This window comes from Coenobita brevimanus, chromosome 66, assembly GCF_032717465.1.
Source record: "Coenobita brevimanus isolate Jiangsu-jjx chromosome 66, ASM3271746v2, whole genome shotgun sequence".
Classification (NCBI taxonomy): Eukaryota; Metazoa; Arthropoda; class Malacostraca; order Decapoda; family Coenobitidae; genus Coenobita; species Coenobita brevimanus.
Genome location: NC_137019.1, coordinates 3737542 through 3754829, shown reverse-complemented (window position 1 = coordinate 3754829; position 17288 = coordinate 3737542). Strand labels below are relative to the sequence as shown.

Here is a 17288-nt window from a genome sequence, read left to right as displayed (position 1 = left end):
TATATGAGAACAATTACAAATCACAGCAAACACAAAACATGGGACAAAAGCTGCAAACTTTTTTCAAGCGGAAAAATAAATTGTTATAACATTACTGTCAATATATGGTGGATATTATGATCACAAAACATAACACAGGCACAATACATGCTGACAAACATTTCCCATCAGAGAATGTAATGGTGGAGGCCACAGAGAATATTCTTGCCCCAGAGCGATACTCACACTATGACTTGCCAAAACGTCTCTGGAGAAACGCCAAAGATGTACCTTCTTTGCTGGGGCTACTATGCTCTGAGAATGAAGCTATTACTGAAGTATGTAACTTCTCAAAAGTGGTGTAAAACTGCTACATGGTAATATGTAAATAAGGTCCAGTGCACAAGAAATCCCACTTCATGTGAACATTTTAAAAATAAAGCTTTATTATTAACCCCTTCAGCCTCAAGAGTCCTTTGATATTTCATTCTTGTTACAATTTCATTCAGCTAAGGAGACAAAATAAAGTTCTATAACTTCTTACTACCAGGCATCAGACAGTTAGAAATCTCTCTGGCTCTCTTTCTCTCTAAATACATACATACATATATATATATATACAGTATATATATATATATATATATATATATATATATATATATATATATATATATATATATATATATATATATATATATCTTAATGTGTCTGACTCTGGGCAAAGGCTTCAGGGCCTATCCCCAGGGCATATATATACTGAATATATATATATATTTGTGTGTGTGTGTGTAAATTCTGAAGGCAACGAGAATAAGATAAAAACAATGTCCTTATGCTGAAGAGGCTAAATATAAAGATTTCTTATTTTTAATAACAGCAATTGCTAATTCAGATACCTACTGGTACTCCACGCACTGCAAGCTACGAATGAAAAGTAATACCATGTCATGAATACAGATTACAGGTATATATATATATATATATATATATATATAGATAGATAGATAGATAGATAGATAGATACAGTATATTTTTTTTTATAAATAACAGAACGGAGGAAGGAAAAACAAATGAGTAAAAAAAAAAATAATCCATACACCAGATTACTGGTGTCCTCCATTCATAAAATATCTGTAACAGTTAGACTTGAACAGTTGTGAGGTGAAATGTGGAGGGAAACATCTCTGGGGAAGCGAGTTCCAGAAAGATGCAGTTCGGGGAATGAAAGAATTCTGATAGGCAGAAGTTCTGCAATATGGCTGAGTGACATTCCAGTCATGAGCGCTACCAGATGCACGTGTAGCACGAGAGAAGGCATGGAGAGGTGGCACCATGGACGCAAGTTCGTCTGAGCATTTGCCCCCCCCAAAAAAATCTGTAAAATAATGCAAGGGAGGCAACATTCCTTCTTACTTGCAGGGGAGGTAGTTTATATGTAATGGCAGGGTTGTTAATGATTCTAACAGCTTTGTTCTGAATTTTGTCTAGTTGTCTTAATGCAACCTCTCCACAACCATTCCACAAGGGTGAGCAATATTCAAGCTGAGAGCGCACATGACTCTTATAAATTATAGCTAACTGCTCATCGGCGAAGAAGTTACGGACTCTGTACAATAATCCAAGTTTCTTTGAGGCAGTTTTAGCAAGTGATCTGACATGAGAGGTCCAGCTGAGGGCACTGTTAAGTGAGACGCCAAGAATTTCAATACTTTTGGAGATGGGAATATTAGTAGCACTGAAGGTAATGTACGAATCTGGCAATATCTGTCTATTAGTAAACTGTATACAATTAGTTTTACTAGCATTAAAAGAGACAAGGTTGTTTTGTCCCCACTCACTGATTGTAGATAGATCTTGATTTATGGAGATGGCTGTAATGAGTTGAGAGGTAGAGATATTAGACTTTGTAAATGGATGTCTGAGTGTGAATGAACTATGCAGTGTTGAGTCATCTGCATATGAGTGAATGGGATTGTGGGTGACAGATAAGAGATCATTAATATGAACCAGAAATAGGGTTGGCGCCAGAACTGATCCCTGCAGCACGCCGGCGGTAACTGAGTGGAAATTGGAATATACATCATCTACTTTTATTTTCCTGTCACTAAGATATGAAGAAATCAAAGGAACAAAAGACGTTAGTCCATAGCAAGGGAGTTTGGACAGTAGGGAACGGTGCCATACTCTGTCGAAAGCTTTAGAGATATCAAGAGCTACTGCATGAGTTTCTCCAAAAAGATCAATTGATTGATGGATGGCATGAGTTAAGAGATTGAGTATGTCAATGGTGGATCTTTCGTGGCAAAAACCATATTGTTTATCACTAGTTAAGTTGTTGGATTCAAGATGTTTAACAATGTGCTTATTAATTAATGTTTCAAATACCTTACCAAGAAAAGATGTGACAGCTATTGGTCTGTAATTGGAGGGGTCAGACGAACATCCTTTCTTCGGAACTGGGTGGATATTGGCTTCTTTCCATGAATTTGGGAATAAAGAAGTACGTATGCATAGTCTGAATAATTTAGCTAGGACAGAGGCAAAGTTCAGGGGAATATTTTTTCAAAACAATTGGCAGAATTCCATCTGGGCCTGGAGCTTTGTTGGCAGGTAAATTGTCTAGGATGGATTTTATGTATCTTGTCTGTATTTTAAGTGGGTCAATTTCGGGAGAATCAAGTTCCAGTACTGGGACATTCTGGCTGGTATCATCTATGGTAGAGTTTCTGGCAAAGGTACTAGCAAAGATATCTGCTTTCCCACATGGGTCATTTGTAATGATGCCATCTGAAGATTTTAGTGGGGGAATGGAAGATGACTTGTTAAAGTTATTATTGAAAGAATTAAGAGTTGACCAGAATATTCTATTCTCATTAGGGTTGTTAAGTAGTTTTGATGCTTGCTTTTGAAGAAAGTTTGATTTAGATAGATTTAATACAGCTTCTGCATAATTTCTAGCAATTTTAAATTGGGAGAGTGATTCTGATGTTTTTGATTTTAAGTAAGAGTTATATGCTAATGACTTTTGGGCTGTTGCTCTGGCAAAGTTGCCATCAAACCATTTTGGAGAGTTCGATCTTTTAGTGAACTGTTGACTTGGTATGAATAAATCCATACCAGCTAGTATTAAGTCGCAATGTGGGACTGGGTAGAATTGGGATCACTAGAGAAGAAAGACTGCCATGGAACATCAGCAAGATAATTTCTAAATCCATCCCAGTCTGCCCTATCAAAGTGCCATCAGGTCATCCTGACAGGTTCAGAACGGGGAGGTGTGGGAGGGTTAACTAATGAGGCTTTGATGAGATTGTGGTCAGAGGATCCAAGTGGTGACAGCACCTCTATCCTGTATTGATCTGGATTATTTGTCAAGAATAAATCCAAGAGATGGGCATTATGGTCAGGATTATCAGGTATTCTGGTTGGTTGCTTTACCAACTGGGTGAGATTAAACGATTCCACAAACAGCTCGCACTCTAGACCAGCGTCGTCAGTCCGGGCAGAATGCAATAACCATTAAACATTGTGTATGTTCAAATCACCCAAAATGGTAATTTCGGTGCCAAAGGCAAGGTCAAGGTTACTCAACTGAGTGGATATGGAATCAAATACACTGGGTTCCGAAGAAGCACTGGGGGAACGATAAACTACACGAATATATTTGGTAATGTTTTGACAATTGAATTTATATAATGAGTAATCAAAACTGGATGAAGTGAAGTTTAAAACAGCGTCAACTGCATATTGGGATTTGATATGACAACAGATGCCGCCCTTGTTACGGAAGTTTGTAAGGAGATGGAAACCGGGAAAACAAAATAGAGATATATCGGTAGAGGGTGAGATTTGTGGTTCTGTGGGGAAAAAGGCCAAAGGGAGTATGGACTGAAGGAAAAAATGAACTGAGTTTAATTTGTGGTAAGGCCGCGGATGTTGGTAAAGAATAAGGCCGCACTGTCACCTCTTCGCCGACGAGCATTCCCGGAAATAGCAACAGTCGCTGCCGGCACAGTCGCTTGATGGTGACCGGGAGGACCCTGCGCCGCCAGCCCTACCCTGCCAGTGGTGGCAATCCGAGGTACCACCTCATTTGAAATGCACACCAATGCTAACAGTTTAAATACTGTGCTGTAGTATATGGTATTATCACAAACTGTACAGTATGCACACCAAGCTCAGCTAAATCAATATAATTTAATCAATTACTGTCATGAATACTGAATATAAAAGATACAAAACACTGTCAATACTGTAATTGAAATGTAATGCAGTTCATACAAGTTGACTGTTGATTTAATGGAATAACTTGGGAATGGTGCTTTGTCATTATTTTGTTCTGTTAAACAGAATCAAGTTCTGCTGAGTTCTTTTTTACTCAACATTGTTAGCTGGAAAGGGTTAATGAAGTAAGAGATGTGTCCTATGTTAGAAAATAAAACAGTAAAGCAATTTTTTCCTGTGGGTGTTGAATGCTGTATGGTACATTCATCTCTGATCCCTGATCAGTTGTTACTGCTGTGTACAGTTTTTGGTGGGGGTTTATTTAAAAAGAAATTTTTACCTTACCCTGAATGACAAAAATTTTTCATTGTTTTCTTAACACTCTCACTGTAAGGTGATGCATTTGCTGAGTGCTTACACAGTCATTGACTTCACCATCCTCTAAAAATCAGTTACACCCAGATATTATCATTACAATTTTTGTTCCCCACCCCAAAAAAAGTGCCCCCAAATTCTATTAAAGCTAGTCCCATTAAATTGCAGTCCAACTTATATACGGTGCTATCACAAAATGCTTACGCATCAAACTCAGCTGAATCTAAATAATTATGAAGCATACTGCAGGGATACTTTGATGATGTTACAAATGCTGCATATCTAGTCTTCCACTTCTCATTTATATATGGTACCGGTACCTGTACATAACCTGGTACATTCATTATCACTTATTTTTTTTTTAATAATTCTCATTTTTCCCTTTCAGTCGCTGTTATTCTAGCATGGCATTACCTCTTTCTCTATTAATACTGCATCTCTCTCTTTTATCACCATTATACTGGTCAGTGCTCTTCTTAACTCTGTATCTCTCACCCATTACAGTGCGCACACATCTGTCTTGCTACACACATGCACACACATGTGTACACACATGTGCACACACACACACACACACACACACACACACACACACACACAAATAGCCTGGACAAAGAGATCATCCAGTCTAAACTCTTAAACGAGTTCAGAGCCAAGTTTGACATTGAGAAATGGAGATGGAACCCCACAAGCATAGCTCATTTCCTGTATATCACAACTAGGTAAAACAGTAAATACACACACACACACACACACACACACACTTTTTTTTGTCCAACTTTATAGCACTATACAACAGTTAACTACACCTCTGATGGCACAACCATTTCATGCCTTGAAATTTACCGCTGACTCACAACCTTCATCTCTGAATGATCTACACCAAATTCAAATAACTTTTTCCCATTCCAATACACAATGCATGTGTCACATTTAATCCAAATTGGATCAGGCATTCATGAGTTATTTTATTTCACTGATAAATACAGAGAACCAGACTTGATCACAATACCTAAGCGTTTGGTGTCATGAACCAGTATTTTCAGTCCTTCATGTAAATCATCATTTTCAGCCTGAGTGAGTCCACTGCAAGACAAAGTTCTATTTCATCTTTTTCTACCCTGATCTAATGGCAACTAGCCTGTTCCATCCAATTCAAGGAAATCTCTGAATCTCATCTCGTCATTCTGTTCTCTGTCTTCCTCTTCCTCTCATATACAGTGGAATCTCCAAAATCATGGCCTTAGGGTACTGAGCACATGCCGTGATTTGAGAATTCCGCAATTTAGAGGTAACTAACATTATGGGGAAAATTACTTATGGGTCTGTCATCACGGAAAAGTTGCCCCCCTTACCCCCAAACCTACATCAAACAGGTCACCAGCAAACACTAACAACCTTCATGCTTTGGATGTGAGGGAAGCGCTGTGATTGGCTTCTGTAAGTGCTATGCTTGAATATGATTGGATTTGTAATTGCCATGTTTGACTACGAATGATTTACGTCCAGCATGACACGTGGACTTCAGGTAATCGTGGCGCATATTACATGAGGCATTGGCAAAGCATCACTTTTGATGACTGCATCCATAATTTTCATGTAATTTCTCTGATTTACTGATGTTGCAGACTTGCATGATGTTGCCACATACTGTATTATGAATCAACAATTAAGAAACACAATTTAGGAGATTCCACTGTACTGTACACAACATGTCAATTTATGAACTATCTTCCACTGTCTCTCTTTATCTCTGCCAATCATTTAAACAAAAAAGTGTCAAGGAATTTCACAATGAAAGATCTTGACTTTCATTTGCTCAACTTCCTCTGAAAGGGATAACTATTGTTCTGGCTCACAGTACAGGTATTTCCTGATTTCCTTTTTTCTGCATTAGCAGAAATCCTCTCTTTCCCTTCTGTTACCATTATATATTTCTATCTAAATCATATAATTTCCTCTTATACAGTAACATAATTATATATTAACCATCCTTTAAAACTTATAAAACAAATCACATCAAATTCAGGCTCACCTGGTCAAAGATAATACTGATGAACTTGGCCACCCCCAGGCCAACCTTGCTAATGTCAATGAATCCTTGTAGAGCAGAGGTGACATCACCAACAAGTGGAGTCAGAAGATCCAGCACAGCTCTCTCTAGAAAAGCCATTATTGTAAGGTGATCACAGTTATAGGTTTGTCGGTACAGTACAGTATTTATTTTAGCCATCTACTAAGACCGTGAAATGTCAATCTCAAAGATAATGGCCATGAACAAATCACCTCTGTGCTGCTCTATCCACCATGGTCAGGTGGCCTTCTCTCCATTTCATACTACAGTGCACTTGTTCATAAACCTCTCCACACTGTCCTTCCACCTCATCCTCAATCTCCCTCTCTTCATCTCTCCTTCCACTTCACTCACATATGCTCTCTTAGTCAATCTCTCACCTGTCAGCACCCCTGACTCATAGCAGTTTGAGGACTATTCTTTCAGCTGCCATGTCACCTTTTACTGTACTACAGTCAAGAACTGGTTTTAAGAGTTCTAGTTACACTCCTCCCAACAACCCCCCACCTGTCCTAGTGGATCACTGTATGTGGATACTGTATCATATCTCAAAAACCAAACTACCTCTTGTTGTGTAACTACACTAACACAAAATTCTCCTATGGTAAACGCATTACAGAAAAGCATCTCAAAAATTGTGCATCTGAGAAGAAAACAGTAGAAAGTCAACCCTTTTTTACTAACATCCCATTGTCCTGAGCCAATATCTATCAGTTCCAAGCATCAGCTCATGACATTATCCTAAGACAGTATCTATCAATTTCTGTTGAGCATTAACAGTGCTATCCACTTCCCCCAACTCTCCCTCCGACATCACAGTTTGCAGATGCTATACGGTACTTCAGTAACTGAGCTACCTCGGGTTCTACTATTTTACATACACATAACTTGTGCATGGCAATGGCCAACCCTATCATTTTTTAAAGTTCTAGATTCCCCCTCAAAATCAACATATGGACAGAACCACCTGAGGATGCTGCATTTTAGTTATGGAGCTGCCTTTGAATACCCAATATTCCATCCCCTGCACCCCATCATGCGTAACAGCTTGTGGGTGCCATAATCTCAGTATTCATTACTATCCATCCATCTATTATCCGATCCTATGTTGCCCCATGAGGAGCGTAGGGGCCCGGGGCTGGGCAAATTGGTCCTGACATTTAAGATGTGAGTGACCAACCTCACTCATCCCTGAGTGGCATTACATGAACAAGAAACCCCAACCACCCCTTGGATATAAACCTTCGCCGGCTCAATCCAAATGGAGTGCCTTAATTAATCACTAAACCACCAGGCGCCATAATCTCGTTAAATGGTTACCACCCAGTACAGTAAATGTCTTCCTGGTGTACAGGAAACCATTTGGCTTGTCACTCAGTGCTGAGTCACCCACAGGCAGAAGGAAAAGGAAAGAATGAAGGAAAGAAAGACAGAAGAAGGAGTGTAAAGTCACCCGTAGGCAGAAGGTCGAAGAAAGAATGAATGAAAAAAAGACAGAAGAGAATGGAATGAAAGGAGGATGGAGGAGAGGAAAGGACAGATACCCGAGAGCAGCACAACATCGAGTGAGTGGATGGTGAGCGCCCCCACCTACCGGAAAGTACTCATTACTACTTTTGGTTATTATGCTTTATGCCCACTACATCTCCATGGAAAATCTCAAGCAATGAACTGGCTGCTTGTGACTGCAATCTTGATGATTACTATGCAAGAACATTTGTGGTTATAATGCTAGATCACCTCCAAGTATTCAAGTGGTATATCAGCAACGAAGTGACCGCTAAATCCACCAACATCAGAAAAGATTGTGTGAAAACATCATAACTATAATGCTGGGCCATCAACAACAAGGCTGATGACTGCAACATGAATAGCAGCTTTGTGGCTGCAAGCAACTACAAAATCAGTGGCTACGGTGCCATGACACTAATGAATATAATGGTGGATCAGCGGATATTATTATATCAGAATATCACGTACAGAATGACTGGTACTGGCGGTACAATCAGTGAACATAACACTGGACCAGCGGCAACTATCCTGCTGGGACACCTGTGATCAGATGTCTGCTGCCTACTATTTCACAGGTCACTAGTGCAGCTGAACAGTTGCAATTATAATACTGTACTGCACAGAAAGTATTAGCCAAACATGATGATCAGATTCCTGGAATATTAAAGAACACTGAACCAAAACTTCTCTCAAATCAAAACAATGTGCAAACAATGAATGGATGCTGATGATTTCAGCACAAAATGCAGGACTGTCTGGAGTCAGATGTGGACATCAATAACAGTCTATGACAATGGATGATGGCCAACAGTGAATCAATAAAGAGGTAGTAACCCAAATGCTGCATCATTGGTAAATATGAAGCTAGAACATTCATGAAGCAGAAGCAGTCAGGAGTCTCTAAGAATGAGTGATATCAGCAGTTAATGAAAATGCTGGAGTGTCAGAGAAAGGAGAAATAAAACATTAATGAGGCAATCACTGTCTGCAACCATCCAAAATGAACATAAATGAATAGTAACAAGTCAGCAACCAAACTGTTGGATGACTGGTAACTACTGTGGCGGTGGTAGTCAGTAGAAAAGTGGTCTGCTGTCTCAATGGACACAGATTCGAATCCAGGCTGGGGAAGGAAACTTTTTAAGGGTTTGAATTTTGTTGAAGCAGAACTACTGATCTACTGAAAAACCTGCTGACATGCTGTAAAAACATCCCCAATACACAAGTCCTGTATGAGACAGCCATAGCATGTATTCAACTTGGATGGTGGGTGTTAGTGCTGATTTCTTTTATGTCTGAAAAAAAGAACCAAAGACTAGAAGCCTGTACTGTCACCTCCATGAAAATACAAAAATAAGATAACAAATCCAAATTCAAGATTCATTCGAGATGCTTCAACACACTGCATCTGAAGGACTGGAGGTCACAGGCAGTAGGAAATACAGACAAAGGAAGACAATGCCAGGGTTGACCTGTTCCATACACGAAGAACTGGGAATAATGGTTAACTCTTGCATTAGAGAGTTGGACAGAAAAGAGATGAGAGTCTGCTGCTAGATGGGTGCTACGTGCTTGCCGTAGTGGTGGTGGGATGCAAGCAGACAGTTCACAGGAGTAGTGACTGCAGTGAAGTGGTGACATGTGAAAGTGCATGATATAAAGGAGGGCTGCTGGGCTCTTGGGAATGAGCTGTTAAAGCCTATGCCTCACAATGATATTACTGAATAATCAAGGGGTTATCAATGCTGATTCACAATTCGCCAGACTCTTCTCATGGTTGCCAGTCTGCATCCTCCTTATGGTAGTATGTGGCTGTTGTGGCAGTGGTGGCACAAGTAAATACCTTGTTTTGTACATGGGCCATCCCAGCATGTCAAATGAGACTTGGGTGTGACAAGTCCGAGCTAGTCTCCTGCTCAAAGTGTGACTGATTTTGATCTCCTCCTGAGGCTGAATCTGCAAAACGGCAGCGATGCACTTCCCGGTCTGATTGTGACTTGGCAACAGAGGGTATGGCACGTGAGGATGTGGCCCAGCACCTGTGCCATCATTCTCTGCAGGGTGATATGGAGGCTGATCTAGAAGACCTTTCTGGAGTGGTACAATGCTAATGTGGGCCTATGAGAGCTCACCTGATTCTTTTTCGAAATGGTGTGAAGGTGTGAGAGTGTCCTTCTGGGAAAAGGAACCAGCAAGGTCTGGCCTCCAAGGCAGAATAAGTGCACAGGCTGCTACTGAAAATGAATCTGAACTAATTTGTAGGGTGTGGGGTAGCTCAAAAGACAAGATAAAATGTCTGTAAGGGAGCATGATGGGCTGTGGCAGGATGAACAGGCCTCAGTGTCACCAAGCATGCTTCCAAGGTAACAAAGATTAATGATGCTGCCACTACAATGAGAGATTTACTAAGAAATATTCTATAGTCAATGGACTCAAACTACCTGTGCCTACAGAAAAATGACATTTGTGATTCCACATATATTCTTCCTAGAGAGCTCTCTTTGCTTAAGTCACTCTGACGCCACGTCAGGGAAGTAAATACCATCCTGTGCTTCCACTGCCTTTTCTAAAGGATTCCCTTTTCACAGCTCTTCCTTCCATTCATCCAACCATACACACAAGCCTACTGTGTTTGATACATCCATCATATGGTTACAAGTTGATCCATCATTGTCCAAGACATTGAGGCAAAAGCAGTAACTTGACTTTTCACACCTGGTGGGTATGAGACTGAGGAGATGGTCATGTACAATACTGGGGCATCACTGGAGCTGCTTCTGGGTCAGAAAAACTGACTGCTTGAGAGATGGTCTGACCGGTCTCAACCTGCCTGAAGGTCCAGCATTAGGAGAGATTTACAAAATGGGTCTAGGGACCTTTTGACAGGACAGACCACAGTCTAACCATCAGGGACTGAAAGAGCATGGAATTAGTGGTCTAACAACCAACAATATAGATCCAGTTGGTTATCATGCTGGTCAGTATCAACAGCCTGGGTTACTGAATCCATTGCAATGGAAAGCCAAAACTGTGTCTACAGATCACCAGAGAGGCTGCTGAAGGATGTAGACAATGTCCTCAGGCTGCCTTGGATTCAGACCAGACACCTGCATCTAGCTTGTAATCCACAGCCAGGATCAACAGGGCTAGTGAAGGGCCCCATACTGGTAACAGTCTCAAAGTAAGGAGAGGACTAGGAGACACTACTGCAGCCTATTCTACAACCTGTTGCTATGTGGCTGACTGTCCTGGGATCAGTTAAGTACCCCATGAATGCTACTTTCAGGAGTGCAATAGAGTATGGCGAGAAGGGTATGCTTAGCTATACTGTGAGGTTCTACTCTCAGTAAAACTATAATGAAAAAGTGCAGTGGTATGAGATGAAGGGAGGGGAGCCTAATGGCAGAGAACATGGCAACATATTGTTTATAAAGATTCCAACATGCCTGCATGCACTGTCCATGGTCACTTATTGGTGGCTCTCCACACTGCCCTATCTCTGGCAGCCCATTATCCCTGAGGTCACACTCTATGACCATGTCCCACATCTTTTTTGGTCTCCATATCGCAACTCTACCCCCGACGTTTGCACTTCTCACTTTCCGCACCCAATTGTCATCCTCCATCCTCTCCTCGTGCCCAAACCATCTCAGTCTACTCCTCCTCATTACAATACCAATACACGCCAGTCCCATCCTACCTCACAACTCTTCAATTGTAAACTAAGCCCTCTGAGGCCTCACATTCAAGGACACACTACACATCCACTTAATCATTATAATTTCTGTACGTTTGAATCTATGAATATCTTCTTCCTTTATTGCCCAGGTCTCACTACCATACAGCATTACACTCCTAACACACGATGCATACAAAGATCCCTGAGCATGGAGAAAGAGTCCTCTCAATGTCAGGAGAGGCAACAGTTCCCTGAAATTCTTCCACCCACTCTTCACTCCAGCCACAAAGCTTGCTCTAGCCCTACCTCCAGCACATAATATATCTCACGAATAACAAAACTCTTCTACACACTCAAGAGACTCTCAACAAGGTCAATCTTTTCACGCCTGACAATCTCCACATGCTCTCCCTGACAGACCATGCACATGAAATCAGTATTATCTCGCAGTCTACCACTAATACCACTACAGTACTGTACATCTTTTATGCACACACTTATCACAAATACTGCACAAAATGGAATTATTTCCCATACCCTTGTTGCAAACTACACATAGCCACTCTCCCTCTGACAGTACTGCCACAAGCCCTAGATACTAAAACTTTGTTTTTTTCTGCCTGTACTCTCAACCCATTGTGCCCCATACCATCTCTTCACTTCCTAAACCTTTCCTCCACCTCCCGTTCATTCTCTGCGATCAACAACACGTCATCAGCTACAACATCTCCCATGGGAGTCCATTTCTGATGTCATGTGAGAGAGTTTGATGCACAAACAATACGGGGCTAAAAACTGATCCCTGATGCATGCCAACATTCACGGAAAATTCATCACTCAAATTTTCATTCACTTTCACCTGGGTGCGAGCATCCTCATACATAGCCATAACCACTCTAACGAGCCACTCCTTGATCTTAAGCTTTCTCACTGCCTCTCACGTGACTTCAGAAATGGACTTCTGTGGGAGATGATGTATGATGATGATTTGGTGTTGGCTGCAGAGAATGAAAAGGAGGCAGAGAAGAGATAGTATGGGGCACAAGGGCTTAAGAGTAAACACAGATAAAACAAAAGTGATGGTGTCTAGGGTTGGGGGTGGTACTGTCAAATAAGAGAGAGAGTGGCCACATGCGATTTGTCACAATGGCATGGGAAGTAATTCCATCTTGTGTAGTGTTTGTGATAAGTGGGTGCATAAGAGATGTAGTGGTATTAGAGCTTCTGATTTCATGTGTGCGGTGTGTCGGGGAGAGCATGTGAACTTGCTGGTGTGTCTCTTGAGTTGTGTGGAAGAGTTTTGTTATTTGGGAGACATGTTATGTGTTGAAGGTGGGGCAGGAGCTAGCTCTGTGGCTAGAGTGAGGAGTGCTTGGAAGAAGTTCAGGGAGCTGTTGCCTCTCCTGACATTAAGAAGGCTCTCCCTCCATGCTATGGGATCTTTGTACACTGCATGTGTTAGGAGTGTAATGCTGTATGGTAGTGAGACCTGTGCAGTAAAGGAGGAGGAAGGGGACATTTGCAAGCTCAAATGTACAGAAATGGCAATGATTAGGTAAATGTGCAGTGCATCCTTGAGTGCAAGGCCTGGGGAGGCTAGGTTTGCAATGGAAAAGTGAAGAGGTAGGATGGGACTTGAGTGTATTGGTGTCGTGATAAGGAGAGGTAGACTGAGATGGACTGGCCATGAGGAGAGGATGGAGGATAATATTGGATGCAGAAAGTGAGAAGTGTTAATGCTGGGGGTAGGGTAGTGAGAGGTACACAGAGAAAGGCCTGGGATAAAGATATTGAGCATGACCTCAGGGTTACAGGTCTAAATAGGGAAGCTGCCAGAGATCGAACACCATGGAGAGCCGCCATTAGGTGACCAAGGCCGACGCATGCAAGCATGTTGCAGCATTCAAAAATGAGAATGAACTGCTCAATTCACTACCTCCCTAGGAACTCTCTCAAATGTCTGCTCCAAATGAAAAAAAAACAAAGTATAGCTCCCTTTTCTTTACTATATATTTGTCCATGAAGCTGATGGACAATGAATATGGCTTAAGTGGTCCCTTTCCTTGGCATAAACCCAACTGCACCTCATCAATATTCATTCTTTCCCTAATCATACCATCTAGAACTCTTTCCATTACTGTACTTTCATTATCTGGTCCAAAAGTTTTATGCCTCTATAATTTCCAATTTCCAGGGCATCACCTTTCCCCTTGTACTCATTCACAATTACACTCTTCAACCAGCCCCTCTGGGACTAAGGTGTCTGGCTGCAGATAGATGGATAGTGTACTTTGCATTGTTGGGTCACAATTCCAGACATGTGATTCTCTAAAATGACAAAATGCCACAAATCTATTTGGAAAAGGCATAGTACATGAAAGACACAGCTAAGAGTAATGTTAATCACACAAAAAGACACATATAATATGATGATCCTACAGTACAGTCCCAATGTAACAAACTTGCAGAAAACATGCACACATGCTTGCAAGAATACACACACACACACACACACACACACACACACACACACACACACACAAACACATACCATCCATCACCCAATCCTATGTTGCCCCATGAGAAGCATAGCAGCCCAGGGCTAGGCAAGTTGGTCATGACATTTAAGATAAAAGTGACCAGCCTCACTCATCCCTGAGTGGCAATACATGAGCAATAACCCCAATCACCCCTTGGATATAAGCTTTCACTGACTCAGTCCGACTGGAGCACCGTAATTACCCACTAAACCACCAGGTGCCATAATTTGGTTATATGGTTACCACCCAGCATATTAAATGGTTTCATGGTGTACGGGGAACCATTCGGCTTTTCACTCAGTGTATAGGTAACCATAGGCAGAGGGAACAGGAAAGAATGAAGGAAGAAAGACAAAAGAGGGACTGTAAAGTCACCCGTAGACAGAAGGACGAGGAAAGAATGAAGTAATGAAAGACAGAAGAGTAAGGACAGAATGGAAGGAGGAGAGGAAAGAGCAGACACTCAAGAGCAGCACTACATTCAGTGAGTGCCCCCACCTACCACAAACACACAATCTTGAAATGAATATCAAATTTGCATAATACACACACATATCTCTCAAAGTATACACACAGTACATATACAAGCACCTACCCAGACTGGATGAGTCAAACAGATCCTCATCAGATGCAGCTTGTGGGGTGAACAGTGTCAGCAGTAGGACCACCACCCCCGTACACCACCACCACCGTCTCCCCTTCATCACACTACACTCTCGTCACCAACTACTCTTGTCACCAACTTCTTGTGGTATCCTGCAAATAGAGGTAGAATTTGGACGTATGTCTTTTTAAATATATGTGTGTGTGTGTGTGTGTGTGTGTGTGTGTGTTGCACAGCCAAAACTGGATAAATGAGTATGATGAAACATGACAGGATGGTTGGAACTGGGTCTCAGATGAGCCAGTTTCAACTTGATGTCAATGATAGTTTCTGAAGGGGTGTTTTGGACCATAATAATTATCATCCCTATTGGTGTCACAATACACACATGTGGAGGAGGCGGCAGGGCATTTCTGTGGAGTTTCATGCGTCTTTGGAGAGAGAGAGAGAGAGAGAGAGAGAGAGAGAGAGAGAGAGAGAGAGAGAGAGAGAGAGAGAGAGAGAGAGAGAGAGAGGATGACATGATGCTACTAACAGACGATTTTATTCAGCAGAAAATGGCGATAGCTGTGGTGGCGGTGATGGTGGGATTTGTGATTATGGTGGACTAGGTGATGGTGGTGGTAGCTGTGATTATGATGATGATGATGATGATGATGGTGGTGGTGGTGGTTGTGGTGGTGGTGGTTGCCGTGGTGATGATGATGGCGGAAGTAGCTGTCACAGCGGTGGTGGTAGCTGTGATGATGGTAGTAACTGTGATGGTGATGGTGGTGGTTGTAGCTGCGACAGTGGTAGCTGTGATGATGGTGGTCTGGTAGCTGTGAAGGTGGTGGTGGTAGCTGTGATAGAGGTGGCGGTGGAAGCTGTGGTGGTGGTGACAGTGGAAATGATGGCAGCTGTGGTGATGGTGGTGGTAAATGTGATGATGATGGTGGTGATGGTAGGTGTGATGGATGGTGGTTGTAGCTGTAATGGCGGTGGTGGTGGTAGCTGTGATGGTGGTAGCTATGATGGTGCTGGTGGTGGTGGTGGCAGCTGTGATGATGGTGGTGGTGGAGACTAGTCAGAAATGGCTGTCATTTGGGCAAGTCTGGACTTTCTTGAATATTAATGGGAGGACTGAGAGGATTTTTTAGGGGGCTTAAGTCCCAAGCTCCCTTCCCCATTAGCGCTGCGACTACCCTCCCATCTCTTTTCCACCCTAACCTACAGGTTGTTTGCCTGTTCAATCCAACCCCAACCAATCTCTGAACCATTTCACCATCTTGTTCTCCATCTGGCTCTTTTACACCATCTTGTTCTCCATCTGACTCTTTCATACCATTTACAGTGCTACTTTATCTTGGTTGTCCGTCTGTTATTCGTTCTACCTGCCGAGATTTATTTTAGGTTTTTGAGTACAGTGATTATATCCCCAACTTTCGTTTGTTCTCTTATCCAAGGAGCTTTCTTTTAACCTCTCCATGTGACCCCCAGCACATTCCTTTCCTCCTCTTTGAGTTCTAAGTTTACGTCCTAATCCATACATCAAAACAGGAAGGACGCAATCATGACGTTCATATAATTACCAAAAAAAAACCCATTTCATTCCTATTCTCGCTTGATTTCACTGTCATGGGGTGGGTTTGCTTGAACTGCCTGTATTCCTCAATACATTTTAGTTCATCTGTTGTTACTGGAAGAGTCTGTACATGTCTGCTACATAACTTTCGTCATCTTTATATTCATTCTCAAGACAACTTACAACTGCCATCAACACTACTTGGGCGAGGAAGATGGAGACCCAATTAGAGAAGGAATGGGTAAGACCACGTCCACTCCGACTGGTGGCGCGGGCACGAGCTCTGCATCACCGTAGTCCTCGCCCGCACCAGCCTACATCCAATGAGGCAACTTGTATCAGTGACGAAAAACTCCCACCCGCACCAGCAAACATTTGCTGTGGACGCGGCCGCAGCGGGGTAAGTTAAAAGGGAGGAGGGGTGGCTCCGACGTGTGCATTAAACTGGGAACTTGGGAGGGAGAGAGAGGAAAACATGATGAAAATCATTATGTGATACAACATTATTGGATTAATCACAGATTTCGAGGTAATGATATGGCGGAAACTTCGTTTAAGCATAAGTTAACCAAAATTCAATCAAAAGTCGATAGCAGAGGGTCCTAAGCTAATGTACAGTTATAATGTTTGTGTCAAAGTTTGAGTTTCAAATCTGTATGACATGTGCAAATACCAACATTTTTAACGATGCCGCATAATAGACTTAGGTCACTCACCCAGCAGGACTGAAGAACGTGTAC

The 17288-nt window shown here is 41.9% G+C and overlaps 1 protein-coding gene across 1 annotated transcript in view; it reads right to left on the bottom strand.

Moving 5' to 3' along the window:
• The window catches only part of orion (chemokine-like protein orion), an 88951-nt gene that overhangs the window by 52290 nt on the left and 19373 nt on the right, over positions 1-17288 (bottom strand). The window contains exons 2-4 of the mRNA XM_080276788.1: positions 14976-15136; positions 6611-6735; positions 880-900 (exon numbers count right to left, since the gene is read on the bottom strand). Of these exons, the coding sequence (XP_080132914.1) occupies positions 880-900; positions 6611-6735; positions 14976-15084 (255 nt within the window). The 5' untranslated portion in view covers positions 15085-15136. The remainder of the gene's footprint in view (positions 1-879; positions 901-6610; positions 6736-14975; positions 15137-17288) is intronic.